At 49.0% G+C, this 13,322-nt stretch overlaps 1 protein-coding gene across 1 annotated transcript in view; it reads left to right on the forward strand.

Moving 5' to 3' along the window:
* Window positions 1-13,322, forward strand: part of EIF4G3 (eukaryotic translation initiation factor 4 gamma 3) — a 141,441-nt gene that overhangs the window by 72,355 nt on the left and 55,764 nt on the right. The window contains exons 5-8 of the mRNA XM_041463389.1: window positions 1,133-1,165; window positions 7,954-8,133; window positions 9,124-9,238; window positions 12,510-12,610. Of these exons, the coding sequence (XP_041319323.1) occupies window positions 1,133-1,165; window positions 7,954-8,133; window positions 9,124-9,238; window positions 12,510-12,610 (429 nt within the window). The remainder of the gene's footprint in view (window positions 1-1,132; window positions 1,166-7,953; window positions 8,134-9,123; window positions 9,239-12,509; window positions 12,611-13,322) is intronic.

Genomic DNA, 13,322 nt, shown 5'->3' on the forward strand with positions numbered 1-13,322 from the left:
GCTGCAAGTGAACCCGGGCCCACTTTTCCTTATAGAAAATAAACTTATTAAGAAAGTCACTAATTAGTACCCAGTTTTGATCACTGTTGTGAGGCAGAAAGTAAACCACAATGAGCCCCTGACTGAGCAGAGGTGGCTGTGCTGAGCCATCACAGCAGAGGCACATGGTGGCTAAAATCCACTTTGGATGTAGTTGTGGTCACTGCAGTTAATTATTGGAGTTCTTATTGGTAGAATTCTCTGCTCTCATTGTGGAGCTCTGCTCGTTACACTGAGAATTATGGGTTTCAACACCTAACTCAGCTCTGGAAGTGGGTACCTTGTCATCTTTATTTATATTTTCCATTTCTTGCATTCATTTTTATTTCTATTTTAACAATCAGTTCCTTATTGGGAAATGCTTTTAATGTCAACTGAGCATGTTAAATTGGGGTTATTTTCCTTTGTGTGTGGCCCAAGTGAGTGGGAGATGATTCAGTGAACTCAGGGCTGGGACCCAGGAGCTCCTGTTCTCCATCCCGGCTGCGCCGCTGCTGCCTTCAGGGATCAGCTGGGCCTTGGCTTTCGGGCAGGGTGACACATCCACTCCTTACAGGGGCTTTGCTGCGACCCCAGGGGAGGAGCACAGCTGGAAGTGCAGCAGCAGGGGTGGACGTGCCAGGAGTGGCTGCTCTTTGCCTCGCAGGGATGTCCCTGTGCCTCCCTGGCTCTTCCCAGCCGTGGCTCTCCATCCTCTGCTCCCCCAAAGCCCCGCAGCGGCTCCGGCCCAGCTGCTCTAACCATTGACCTCCAACAGCTCCAGAATCTCCACTGCTGCTCGTTTTCAGTTGTTTTTTTGGTTTTGTGTGTTCTTCCCAGGCAGGATAAGGAATGCCTGCCTCCCTGAGTGCCTTTAGGATCCCGGGCAGCGTTGGCTGTTTGTCCCAGCTCCCAGCACAGTGCCCGTAGCGATGTCCATCGTGACACCTCAGTCCCTGTGTGTCACTGTCCTGCAGCAAAGCTTTTGACTGTGTCATTGTTATTTTATTTTCTGTGGGTTTATTTTGCATAGAGTGTGACATTTTGGTTCGTTGTGGTGTTTCTGACTCTTTGTGCCTTTCCTTTTGTGTTTGTTTCTCCCGCCTTTCCTCAGTTTGCAGCGGGGCCTCGACCTGCCCATCACCAGGTACAGTACCTGCCCCTTCATTATCACCCTGCACTAATTGGCTGGGGGGTGGGGGTGGAGGTGACTCACCCACTAACTCGAGTGGAGGAAAGCAGCCCTGCAGTAGCTCCTGGCACGTGCATAACCCTGCTAACAGCTGCCTGCACCCTGAGTGACACTGACCTCACCCGGGGTCACTGCTCCCATTAACCACCCACACCCCCAGGGGAGGAGAACCTCTGGGAGTCATTGCCAGGGATGTGTGGGGTTCCCTTGCCTTCTCACATCACTAGAAACTTGTTCTGAGTATTCGCCAGACGAGTCAGTGGTTTCAGTTTCCTGAAGATGTCACCTGAGGAAATCCTGCTTTTCCAGCTCACAGCAAAGCAAACAACTTCCCAGGTCCTGCCTTTGTTGTGTGATACCCCTGGTTATCTGTCACCATTGCATTGCTTGGTGTCCTTTTCACTTAGCCCACAAAAGCCAGACCTGTAGGAAACTTTTAGTGTTCCTGTTGCATGACTTGGACTTTGTGAGGAACCACTTTATTATTAAGAAGAAGAACTAGGAATAGCTGTGGCTCATGGAACTCAGGGGTGGCAGAACTGGGACTTCTCCAATGTCAGGACAGAGGCACAGGCTTGTCTGTCCTAGTCAGGGTGTTTGGAATTGTCTTTTCTTCAGCTCCTACACTCCTCTTTGCCAAAACTCTTATCCTTGGGATTTTGATGATTCTTGTAGGTTTTGAGGGAACAGAGGTGGCACTGCTGGTGGGAAAGAGGAGAGGCAGGACAAGGCAGGGAATCTCTCCCAGAGCCCTCTTGGCTTGGAAGAGACAGGTTGTTTCCATAAGTTAATAGGAAAAAAAAATCCCATTAATTCTGTGTTGTCAGGACAGGGGCTTGAGGCATGGAAAATTTGTTCCAGGGAATTATTTTGTTCTCACTTCACTCATGTTCCTGAGCAGTTGAACACTGGGATGAGCAGTGTGGGAAGAGCAGGTAAGTGTTAGGTGGGCACAGCCCCCAAAATCCCCATCATCCTTGTTCCTTCCAGCTCAGGGAGCAGCAGGGGAGCTGGAGCCTTCCAGAGCAGGGCAGAAAAAGGATTTTAAGGAGTACAATGAGCCATGTGCAGCTGTTGGCTCAAAGGCAAAGGTGGCATGGGACCTTTGGGACAGTGATTTCTGTGCATGGCTGGACAGGCAGGGGCAGAGGAATGTTTGCAGGATGACTGCAGGGGCAGCCTGGGCAACGATGGGAGCATCAGGATCTTGTTTAGATGTTTTTGTTGTTGACCTTAACTTCAGGTTGGTGTTTATACTGCACAACACAGAGAGTGCATTACTGCTCTGCAGCTCCTTAGCTCCTTCAGGGTCATTCCTAAGGGATGTATTCACTGGGAGCCATTTCATGTTCTCCTAAAATCTACTGAGCTTTCTTTAAGCAGGTTTTGGCCCATGAGTCTTGAGGCAGCACAGCCTTGGAGGAAACATTCCCGTGACTGGGGCTTTACTGGTGGGACTTGGCCACCAGTCAGTCAGAATGGGATCCAAAACTTTCCTTTGGACCCAGTTACAGCCCTGCCCTTACTGTGCTTGTAAATTCCAAGTGTTTTCCTGATTTTATCACAGTTAGATTTTTGTCTCTGCTACATTTGAATCTGCTTATAATCATCTGTGAGAAGCTGTCAGCATTAGGAGAATATTCCAAGCTTTATTCCCCATGTGCTGCACCAGGACAGGCACAGGGACACCGGGGCTGTGGATGAGCTGTTTGCTTCCTTTAACCCAAAACCCACATGGTGTGGACTGGGGGTGCAGACAGGGATTTTGGCCCCTGCCACATGCAGGAAGGTCACAGCTGTGGGGACAAGTTCATCCTAAACCCAGCACTCACAGGGTGCTCGAGACCAACATAAGTAATTATCCTCACAGGAGAGTTTTTAGACTTGGTTAAACTGTGTAACACAAGCTGAGAGCTTTGAGACTCAGATTTGTAAGCTAGAAAATGCTAATAAGTAAATTGGCCTCAGCAGGTTTAATATTTACTGCAGCAACTCCACCACCTTCCCTTTGAAGGCAGCAGCAGCACCATGGGGTTTGCAATTCCCTGTGTCCATCCCAGCTTTTATTAACATGTGCCTTGTATTGATTCTGGGTCTCCTTCAGGCAAATAATGGATTGTTCTTCATTGTTACTGCCTGTAATTATTAGACCTTTAAGGTCCTCAAATGAGCATGATTTAAGCACCTGGAGTTGAATGACAGCTTTATGAACAGGGTTTTTTCCTGGATGGAAATGCCTGCCCTGGAGTTGGACAGTGGGAGTTGGTGGAGCCAGTTAATGCTGAAGGAAGTGTGACCCCACTGTGAGAGAGAAAATAGCAGAGATTTAGGGTGTTACCAGTAGTGGCTGAAGGGAAATGAAATAATTGCAGCAGTTCTGACTGGAAGTTAAGTGTGCATCAGTAATCCCTGATTCCAAGATCACACACTGAGAATCTGCAGGAAAACCTCAGTTCATAGGAGACAGAAAACAGCCCCTACAAAGTGTTTTGGGCAGTATTTTTGAATACACTGTCAGCTTGTGTTTTTTCCCCAAATGCTGTGCCACATGTAGCTGTTCCCTGCTGGAACTGCTGCTCCATTTCCCACTTCCTGCACAGACTTTCCCTGTTTTTTCTTTCTGAGTGAGGCTCTGGAGTCACTTTGTTGCTTCTGATCCTCACAAAGCACCATTGAGAGCAGCAGTTTTCTTATAACCTGAACTCCAAAATGCAAATTTTTGTTACATTTGAATCTGCCTAAAACCCCTTCACTTATGAAGTGACTTGGGGAGTGTGGGGTTTATTTTAGAAATGGGTGCTCAGAAGAGGCTGGTGTGATTAAAAACAGAAATCAGAAATACAAATTGAAATGTGGTCATTTCCTTTTGACTTGAACTGTGTTTGAGATGGGTTTCTGCTCATGGCTCAGCTCCTTGCTTGAGGTTGCTGGTGGAATTTATTCCAGTTTTAGCTTGGGGTTGCTTGAGTTCCTCTGTGGGCTTGGCTGGGTGCTCTTGTGGAAAAGCTTTGGGACTTGGAGAGGTTGGGACTTCGCTCCTTGAACTGACCCAGCTGATCATTTTGTAGCTTTTTTGGGGTATTTCAAGACAGAAAGTGATGGGAAACTGCTGCAATCACTTCCCTGTCTGCATCCATGAGTGTGTGAAGGAGCTGCCACATCTAAATACCAAAACGGGCTTTTCCGCTTCATTTTATGATTTAGTAAATAATAAAACAGGGGAAGTCAGAGGGGAAGACAACAAGCTTTGCCTTGAGCCAGCCACAAGAGCTGCACTGAGGTGCTGGGGAAGCAGGACTGGGGGTTTGTGCTGCAGCTCCTGCTCCTGGAGGAGGGACAAGAGGAAATGGCCTCAAGCTGCCCCAGGGGAGGTTTGCCTTGAATATTGGGAAAATTTCTTCGTGGAGAGGTGGTCAGGCACTGGAGGAGATGGAGTCAGCATCACTGGAAGTGTTCAAACAATGTGTGCATGTGGCACCTGGGAACATGGGTTAGGGATGGACTCGATGATCTTAGAGGGTTTTTCCAACCTGAACAATTCCACAGTTCTCTGATCTTCACATCTCAGGGCTGCAGCTCCTCGGTTCCTACTGCACTGCCCATGCAGGCACCTCCTCCTCCCTCCCTCAGGCCAGGCTCAGGTTATCCCACCAAAGGCTGGTGCCTGGTGGCACCAGAAAGACTAAAAATTAATAACAGGAGCACAGGAAGCTTGAGTGAAGTGCGGAGCTTGGGTGACAACTTGGACTTTCCTTTTGCTTCCACACTCCAAACCTCCCAGAGGGCTCCATGGACCCATCACAACATCCAGCCATGAGCCTAGGAAAAAAATATGTTTGCCAGGCTGAGCTTAGTATAGGTTTGTTTTCAGACTCTTACCCCAAATTTCTATTTTGGTGCAGCTTTGGGGTCCGAGGGAGCACTCCTGGCACTGGGAGCCATGGCCTGCAAATACAGAGCACGTGGCAAAGCCATGAAAAGCAGTGCTGGGTGATCACAGGGGGCTGGGGCTCTCCTTGATCTCTGCTTTTCCTAGGTGGCACGTTGAGCATTGATTTTATTACTCTGGGCACGGAGTGATTGGGGAAGAAAATGAAGAAGATGATGGTAAATAAAAGGATTTGGGAGGGTTGGGGTATGTGAGCAGTGAGTAAAGGGAAAATGGCAAGGAAGGGCAGAGGGGTAGGCAGGAAGTTTGGAGTGGAGAGCCCTGGGCTGTGTCCCTGCAGGGGAGCCTCAGAGCCTCCAGGGACCAGCTGGAGGCTCTGGGAATGAGCAGCATTCCTTGCCCAAGGGGCTCCCAGTGCTGGGAGTGTTCCCCCAGTACTCCCAGCTGGTGTGAGCAGGTTCTGGAGGTGCAGCAGGAGCCTGAGGAGCAGATTCCATGGCTGGCATGCCCCCATCTCTGGCAGTGGGGGTTTTCCTGCACTGCTCTGTGGATGGAGGTGCTGTTGATGGAGAGAGGTCTCACTTCTGCCTCCAGCCCTTTTCACTCTGCATAAACGCACACCTGTGGGACTTATTTTTTCCAACCCTCCCTCAGTGACACATGTGCTGCAACATGCTTACAGCTTAAAAATGACCATTACTCAGTGACTTGCAGTTAAAAAATAAGACTTTTACACTTTGTGGTGTCTTTGGATATCGAAAAATAAAAAACTCTGGTGATTCTCACCACGAATTCAGCACCTGTGCTTGTTTCATGCCACACTCCTGCATCTCCCCACATCTCACAGCCGCACAGAGGTTTTGTCAGAGCAGGACCATGGCAGGCTGCTGTTCTTCTCATTTGCTTTCTCCACCCTCACTTCCAAACTTTTCTCCCCAAACAGTTCTCTTCTCCTGGTTCTGGTCACACTTCCAGTGTGCTGGGGACAGCTCTTCATCCAGGTTGACAGGGCTGGACATAAAAATCTGTGCTCACCTTAACAGTGTCTGGTTATGTGAAAGAGTCATCCAGGGCTTTCCTGGAGAGATTGTTTGCTGTGGGGAACAGCTCAGGTGTCATGTAGTCTTCAGCAGCACCAGAATGGCCATTTTCAGCTCATTGTTATGTTGAGGACAGAGACATCACAACTTCCTTCCATCCTTCCCACCCTTCCCAAACCTGGGGTGGATAATCCCAGCTCATCCCTTCATTCCCCTCTCTTCTTTTCTCACTGCTCCTGGCACAATTACTCCCTGTAGCACATCACTGCACAGCAGCCAGCAGGATTCAGTGTGATGTGTGGTGGCCTAATTATTATAATTACTTTTTACTGAACAGTTAAATATGTGGCATTTCTTCTCCTCCCAGTCTTGGTGCAGAAAAGGAGAGAAATCCATGATTGGAGCCAGGGTTTCTGCTTTATCTGCTCTCTCTGTACTGCTGAAAGAGACCAGAAGGAGAAATATTTGATGTTTTAGGAACACAGTAAACATAAAGTCTTTCTGTAGTGTTACATTTCATGCAGTAAATCATGGTTTGATTGGGTTTTTTGTTTGTTTTGTTTTTAACTTTTATACTTCAATGTGAAACTTTCGTAGGAGAGTTCTGAGCCTGTGGGATTCTGGCAGCAGAGTCCGTGGTACCACTCTGTCTTTTCCTGGCTGTTTCTGGAAGGGATGAGTCAGAGCAGGGCAGAAGCTGACTGGAACTGTGTGCATTTAGGGTGCATGTTGTATCCTATTCCTTCCTGTTGATCTGTAAGCTGTTCCATTGGCTTTCTTTCTGTTTCCTGCTGCTTTCTTGCTTCGTTATTGAAGGGAGGATTCAGACCTATACAGGTAACTCCAGCTCCTGGTTCTGCATGGCATCAGTGTCTCTCACCTGGTCACTCCTCTGTCAGTGAATGCCTCAGCGTGCAGTGCATCCCTCACCTCTGAGCTGTGAGCTGCAGAGCCAGTGCCTGCAGCCCCGTGCCCATCCCAGGGGCAGAGCCAGAGCCAGCCCTGTGCCCATCCCAGGATGCAGAGCCAGAGTCAGCCCTGTGCCCATCCCGGGGGGCAGAGCCAGCCCTGTGCCCATCCCAGGGGCAGAGCCAGCCCTGTGCCCATCCCAGGATGCAGAGCCAGAGCCAGCCCAGTGCCCATCCCAGGATGCAGAGCCAGAGCCATTCCTGTGCCCATCCCAGGGCCGCTCCCAGCACGGGAGGGCGAGCATGGGGCTGCTGCCAGGGCTTGCTTGGCTGCCTGGGCCTGGCCCATGTGCCAGGGCAGCACCTCATGCCAGCGTGGTGCAAGGCTTTGGGACCACCCTGGGACAGGTTGCCACCCTTTGGAAAACAGAGCAGGACAACTGACCTGGATGTGAAGGAGAAGCATGAGGTGCCTATGGCCTCTGTGAAATTCTGGGTTTTTAGCTCTTCTGGAGATAAATTGGAACAGTTGCATTGATGTTTTATTTCCCTGGCGTATTTATAAAGGTGGGTTTTTTTAGCAGCCAGCCCACCTTATAAAAAGAAAATTAGACTATCTCATTTTTCTAAAGTTGGCTCTGAAGGTTCAGCTGTAAAATTCAGGAGATGCAAACTAATAATTCTTAGTTTGTAAAGTTTCTTGCCTGTTTCTACCTTGTAAAATAGAAAGCCATAGATGGCCCTGCTGTTCACAGAGAAACACAGACTGTCCTGCAGTTTTCTGGAAGTGTGGCAACCCCTGGAAACTAACACCATAACTATAATATTGTAAGGTTATTTCCAATTCTTTCCCAGGAGGTCTGACCGGTTCTTTGCTTTCTCTCCTCTCTCCCTTTCCTCTCCTAGTTTTTTCAGAGGCCTCAGATCCAGCCTCCAAGAGCCACCATCCAGAACAGCAGCCCCTCCATCCGTCCCGGAGCGCAGACCCCGACTGCCGTGTACCAAACCAACCAGCACATCATGATGGTGAACCACCTGCCAATGCCCTACCCGATGCCTCAGGGCCCCCAGTACTGTATCCCACAGGTAAATCCAGCATCCAGGCACCTGAGGAGCTGCAGAGCCACATTTGCTCCATGAGGACTGTCTCAGGAGCTGCCAGGAGGGCGTGGGGATGTGTCTGTGAAATCAGGCTGGTAGTTGCATATCATGTGCCAGGGCAGGTCTAGATTAGGTATTGGGAAAAATTCCTTCATGGAGAGGATGATGGGACACTGGCAGAGGCTGCCCAGGGCAGTGGTGGAGCCAGCATCCCTGTAAGTGTTGAAGAAATATGTGGATGTGGCATCTGTGGACAAGGTTTAGGGGTGGGCTTGGCAGCGCTGGGGAACTGTTGGACTTTTGGTGGTTGTAGGGCTTTTCCACCCCAAATGATTCCAGGATTCTGTGGTTCAGCCTCTGTCCTTCCTCTGTATGAGGTATTTGTTCTTCTGTGCATGGAGGCAGTAGGAACCAATCACCTCTTTCAGGCCTCCCTCAAATACAGTAGGAAACCAAGCTCTTGGAAAATATTTAGTGCTTTAAAAATTCCTAACTTGACTTGGTAGATCCACAGGCACTCCAGAACCTTGGACCTCATAACACAGTGTTGCCATCAGGCAGAAACTGTTCTACCTCAGCTCCTGTGTCCTCCCTGCCTTGGCTTTACCTTGCTTTTGGCACTAGTATTTGGAGAGGTTTAGGGGGATGTTAGGAAAAACTCCTTCATGGAAAAGGTGGTCAGGCACTGGCAGAGGATGCCTGGGGCAGTGTTGGAGTCCCCATCCCTGAAAGTGTCCAGACAATGTGTGGAAGTGGCACCTGGAGACATGGTCAGTGGTGACCTTGGTGGAGCTGCTGGTTGATGGTTGGACTCAGTGATCTTAAAGATCTTTTCCAACCTTAACAATTCCATGATTCTGTGATGCCCAAAGCTGTCATTAACCAGCGTGAGGATCAGATGCCTGTTGATCAGGGGGGGCTCAGTTCCAGGTTTCCCCAGTCCTTGTACAGTGATGGTTGTTTTTGTCCCCCCAGTATCGTCACAGTGGCCCCCCGTACGTCGGGCCACCGCAGCAATATCCTGTGCAGCCACCGGGACCAGGACCCTTCTATCCAGGCCCAGGTCCTGGAGAGTTCCCCAATGCCTACGGTGAGTTCTGCTTGGAGACTGCTTACAGTCTTTTCTTGGTCTGTTTTTCTGTTGTCAAGCTGAAGATTTATAATAACAAGCTGGATTAGCATTTGTTTGAACTTCAAATAGCTGCTAAATTTGGTGGTGTCACAGCCCTGATTATTCACTCCTGAAAAATCCCAGAGCATTGTTTGTGTGAGTGTGTCAGGAAAGGCGGCAGCTGCCCAGGACAGCCTGTGACCAGCAATGGGGCTGGTTGTTAGTCCCTGCTCAATCATTATTATTTGTTCAGGTATTGTGGGTACATTTGGCAGTCCTGGTTTTCACTGTGCCATGCCTGGCATTGCCAGTTAACAGCAGTTAAGAGTTCTTATCCCAGTGTTTCTTGTTTGGTGTGTGCTGGGGGATAAGAACAAGTCATGTAGGTTTTTCCCTGGATTGATGCTGCAAAGATCATTTAGTCTAGTAGAAGAGTCTGTAACCCCTGCAGAGGCCAAAACATGGCCTTTTCATGTATTTGGTCACTCACTGCTCCCTGCCCACTCACATTCTGCAGCCTTTGGGGGCAGAGATATTCTCAGGCTCCCATGGGAATTCTCTGTTGGAATTTTGGAGCCTTGGGGTGACTGATTCCCTTCCAGGCTGACCAGTAACAGCCCTGCTGCCTTGGCAGAATTGCAGTTTGCTTTTCACACTCAGAAATCCCTTTGGAGGGAGAGAAAAACCCAGTAGCTTCCCTGTGCATAATTTAAAAAGGTCTCTTATTTTTCCTCTTTTCCTTCTCTTATTTATCTGTTCTGTGTGGAACTCATGGGAATTATTGAAAGGTTGTCATGAAGCCTTTGAACCTGGTAATGCAATTTTAGAACAGGATAGAGGGTAATTTGGGGCAGCTACTTCCTGGTGGTTGATCCTAGAGAGAATAGAAGGAATATTGTAATGGTTCTTCAAATCTGATCCACTAGATGAGGAAATTGCCCAGTATTCCTCATTTTTTGTTCTGTTACAGGTCTGCTTTCTTACTTCCTGCTTGCTTGGTGCCATTTATCTGTATTCACTCCTGTAATTAGGAAAAGGTTCATTTCCAGCCCCTTTCCTCTCCTGGAAGCACCTGTTTTTTTGCAGAAAATATTAGAATCTTTCAATCCCAGCTTTAGGTTGCTGCTGATGCTGTGGAGCATCAGTGGGTGAAGCCAGAGCTCTCTGTCCTGCAGAGTTCTCCAGGCAGGGAAGGTTTCACCAGGGATTTGCCTGTACTTACCCACCTTTCCCTCCTGTCACTGCCTTGCTGTGTATAGGGACTGGGAATGCTCAGCCCCTCTCCAGGTGCTGCCAGGTTTGGGGAGCAGCTAAATCTACAGTCCAGGCATGGATAATGCTGCTGGCAGTGCCTTTTCCATCAGCCACAGGACTTGTAGCCAGCGTGGCTGCTGGATATCAAAATCATTGCAGTTGGGCAAGACCTAAAAAAGGTGATGAGGGAAAATACAGTGGAAGACAAAACTTGTGAAGATGGACAGTGTAATTTTATAACTCAGTCTTGCAGTTGATCATTCTCTGATGTCAGGGAGTTTCTGTACAACACTGAGAAAGACCTTGAAGTGATCAGTGGGTAGGAGAGAGAATAAAAGTTGGGTGCTGAAGAACTGGAAGGGATCAAAGGCAGGGAGCAGAGCAGAGAATGTGGCACTGGCAAATGCACTTGGCTTATCACAGAAGTTGTTTCTTCCCAGAAGTTACTCTTTTCAGGATTTAGGTTTTAAAAGTACTTTTCATAAAGGGAGAGTTGTTCCTTGAGTTCTGCTGGAGCTGCCTCTCCAGCAGGGATCACACTGCAGGTGATGTGGTTAGATCTGGTTTCTAGGAGACTACCAGTGAAGGGAATTCACACCTTGCAGGATCCCAGGCTTCCCCTGTTCCCTCACCTTACCCAGGCTCTGCGTGGACACCTGCTCATCAGCAGGGTTCATAGAATCATCAAATCCCAGGATGGTTTGGTTTGGAAGGACCTTAAATCCCATCCAGTCCCACCCCCTGCCATGGACAGGGACACCTTCCACTACCCCAGATTGCTCCAAGCCCTGTCCAGCCTGGCCTTGGACACTTCCAGGGATCCAGGGGCAGCCACAGCTGTTCTGAGCATAATTTTTGATTCCCAGTCTGCAGAGATGCTGATAGAGCCTTTGAGGCTCAGATCTGAAGTGGCTCTGCTGACCCTGGCATTCAAAATGAGACATTTCTTGAGTGATTCAGCCCACCCAGGAGTGTCACTTAGAGCTCCTTGATGCAATGCAGTGCTCCCTGCTTGCACAGGAAAAAGTTCCCTCTCTGAGGATGCAGACAGGGACCCTGCTCTGAGCTGGGGCTTTCCAGCTCTCAGCAGGAGAAATGCATCCTTGGAGTTGCAAATCAGGCTGTGCTGAGCTGGTTTAATTTGCTTTCTTGGATTTCACCCTTTGCCTGACATCCAGCGATCCCCCGGTTGGGTTACAGGCACAGTCCAGATTTTCATTCCCAGTTAAAGGTTAGTTTAGCTGAAGAACAGATCAGATTGTGCCAGAGGCAAGTGCAAACACTCAGTTCATCCAGCATCCATGCCTAGAAGGGAGAACACCCAGCAGCACCTTACACATTCCCCTGACACCTGATCCATGGGCAGGAGGCAGCTCTGCTCTGCCACCCTGACCTCTGGCATGGTCTTAAAACACTTAGTCATTCATTGAGCCACTCTCTTTCCACTGAGAAAACCATAATGAACCACACTGGCTGTTAGGAATGTGATCAGCACCATGGTGTAATTCTGCATTCATCAACTGTGGTCATGCTTTTTGTGTGTTGCAGCATGAGAGGAACATTGCTCATAATTAAACTTTCTGGTTATGCTTCCAAATAGGTTGCAGTTGACCTCGCAAATTGTTTGTATTGGTTAGACTGAATTTCTCTACAAAGGCAGAAAACCCCTGATAAACCAGCAGCAAATCCAGCAGAAAACCTTCCTGTTTGTCATGCAGAGGAGCCCAGGGATGGTCTGGCAGTGCCTCTGTGGTGTCCATAGCCTCTCAGAAATGGATTATGTACGTGGCCAATTTTGGGTCGTGGAAATCAAATAGGAAATGGTGACTGAATCTCTTGTCTTGATGGAGCATCAGCTTCTGTTCAGTGGCAGCGGAGCCAAGCAAGCGCAGCCCTCCCAGAGGGATGTTGGAAGTTCTGGCCAGCTGCAGTTCTGGTGTTGGTTGTGTGTCCTGAGCTGACCTGGTCCCTCTGGTTTGTGTTGTTGCTGCCCCAGGAACACCCTTCTACCCCAGCCAGCCCGTGTACCAGTCTGCACCCATCATTGTGCCTACGCAGCAGCAGCAGCCGCCGCCTGCCAAGAGAGAGAAGAAAACGGTGAGTGGGGCCCTGGGGGACTCAGCCCCAGGCTCTGTGCTGGGTGGGAGCTGCAAGGACATGGATAATGTTCTTCAGATTAAACCTGAACTTTACTTTCACTGGAGGCCCTGGCACAGGGTGCCCAGAGCAGCTGTGGCTGCCCCTGGAGCCCTGGAGGTGTCCAAGGCCAGGCTGGACACTGGGGCTTGGAGCCCCCTGGGACAGTGGAAGGTGTCCCTGCCCGTGCTCTAAGATGAGCTTTAAGGTCCATTCCATCCCAAACCAGTCATTTTGTGATTCCCAAAGAGATTAAGTGTAATTAAGCATTGCACAGTGCTGTTTTCCATTTTTCTATGGGCATGTCCACTCATGTGATGTGAATTTGTCACATCTCAGCCAATCAAAAAGGAAAATAATTTTCCTGGTTTTAAATAAACATAAACAAAAGCAGCATGGTCTCCCCAAGCCTGGAATCCTCACCTGTGCTGCTGCTTTGTGTGCTCCCAAAAAGCCAGGAGGGAATGAGTGAACCCAACAATTTGGGAGAGCGTTGGGAATTAGTTCAAAGTGACAAATCAGAAATGATTGAATATTACGCCTTGAAAAAGATGGAAAACCAGGAAGTTGTGGATGTATTTGCAGGCTTGAAAGAACCTGACCACATTATTAATGGGGACATGAGTCTGGAGAGCACATTCCCTCTCTTTCTGGTTCACTGGGGGGAATTTGA

The sequence above is a fragment of the Pyrgilauda ruficollis genome, unplaced genomic scaffold, assembly GCF_017590135.1.
Source record: "Pyrgilauda ruficollis isolate IOZ18807 unplaced genomic scaffold, ASM1759013v1 scaffold165, whole genome shotgun sequence".
Taxonomy (NCBI): domain Eukaryota; kingdom Metazoa; phylum Chordata; class Aves; order Passeriformes; family Passeridae; genus Pyrgilauda; species Pyrgilauda ruficollis.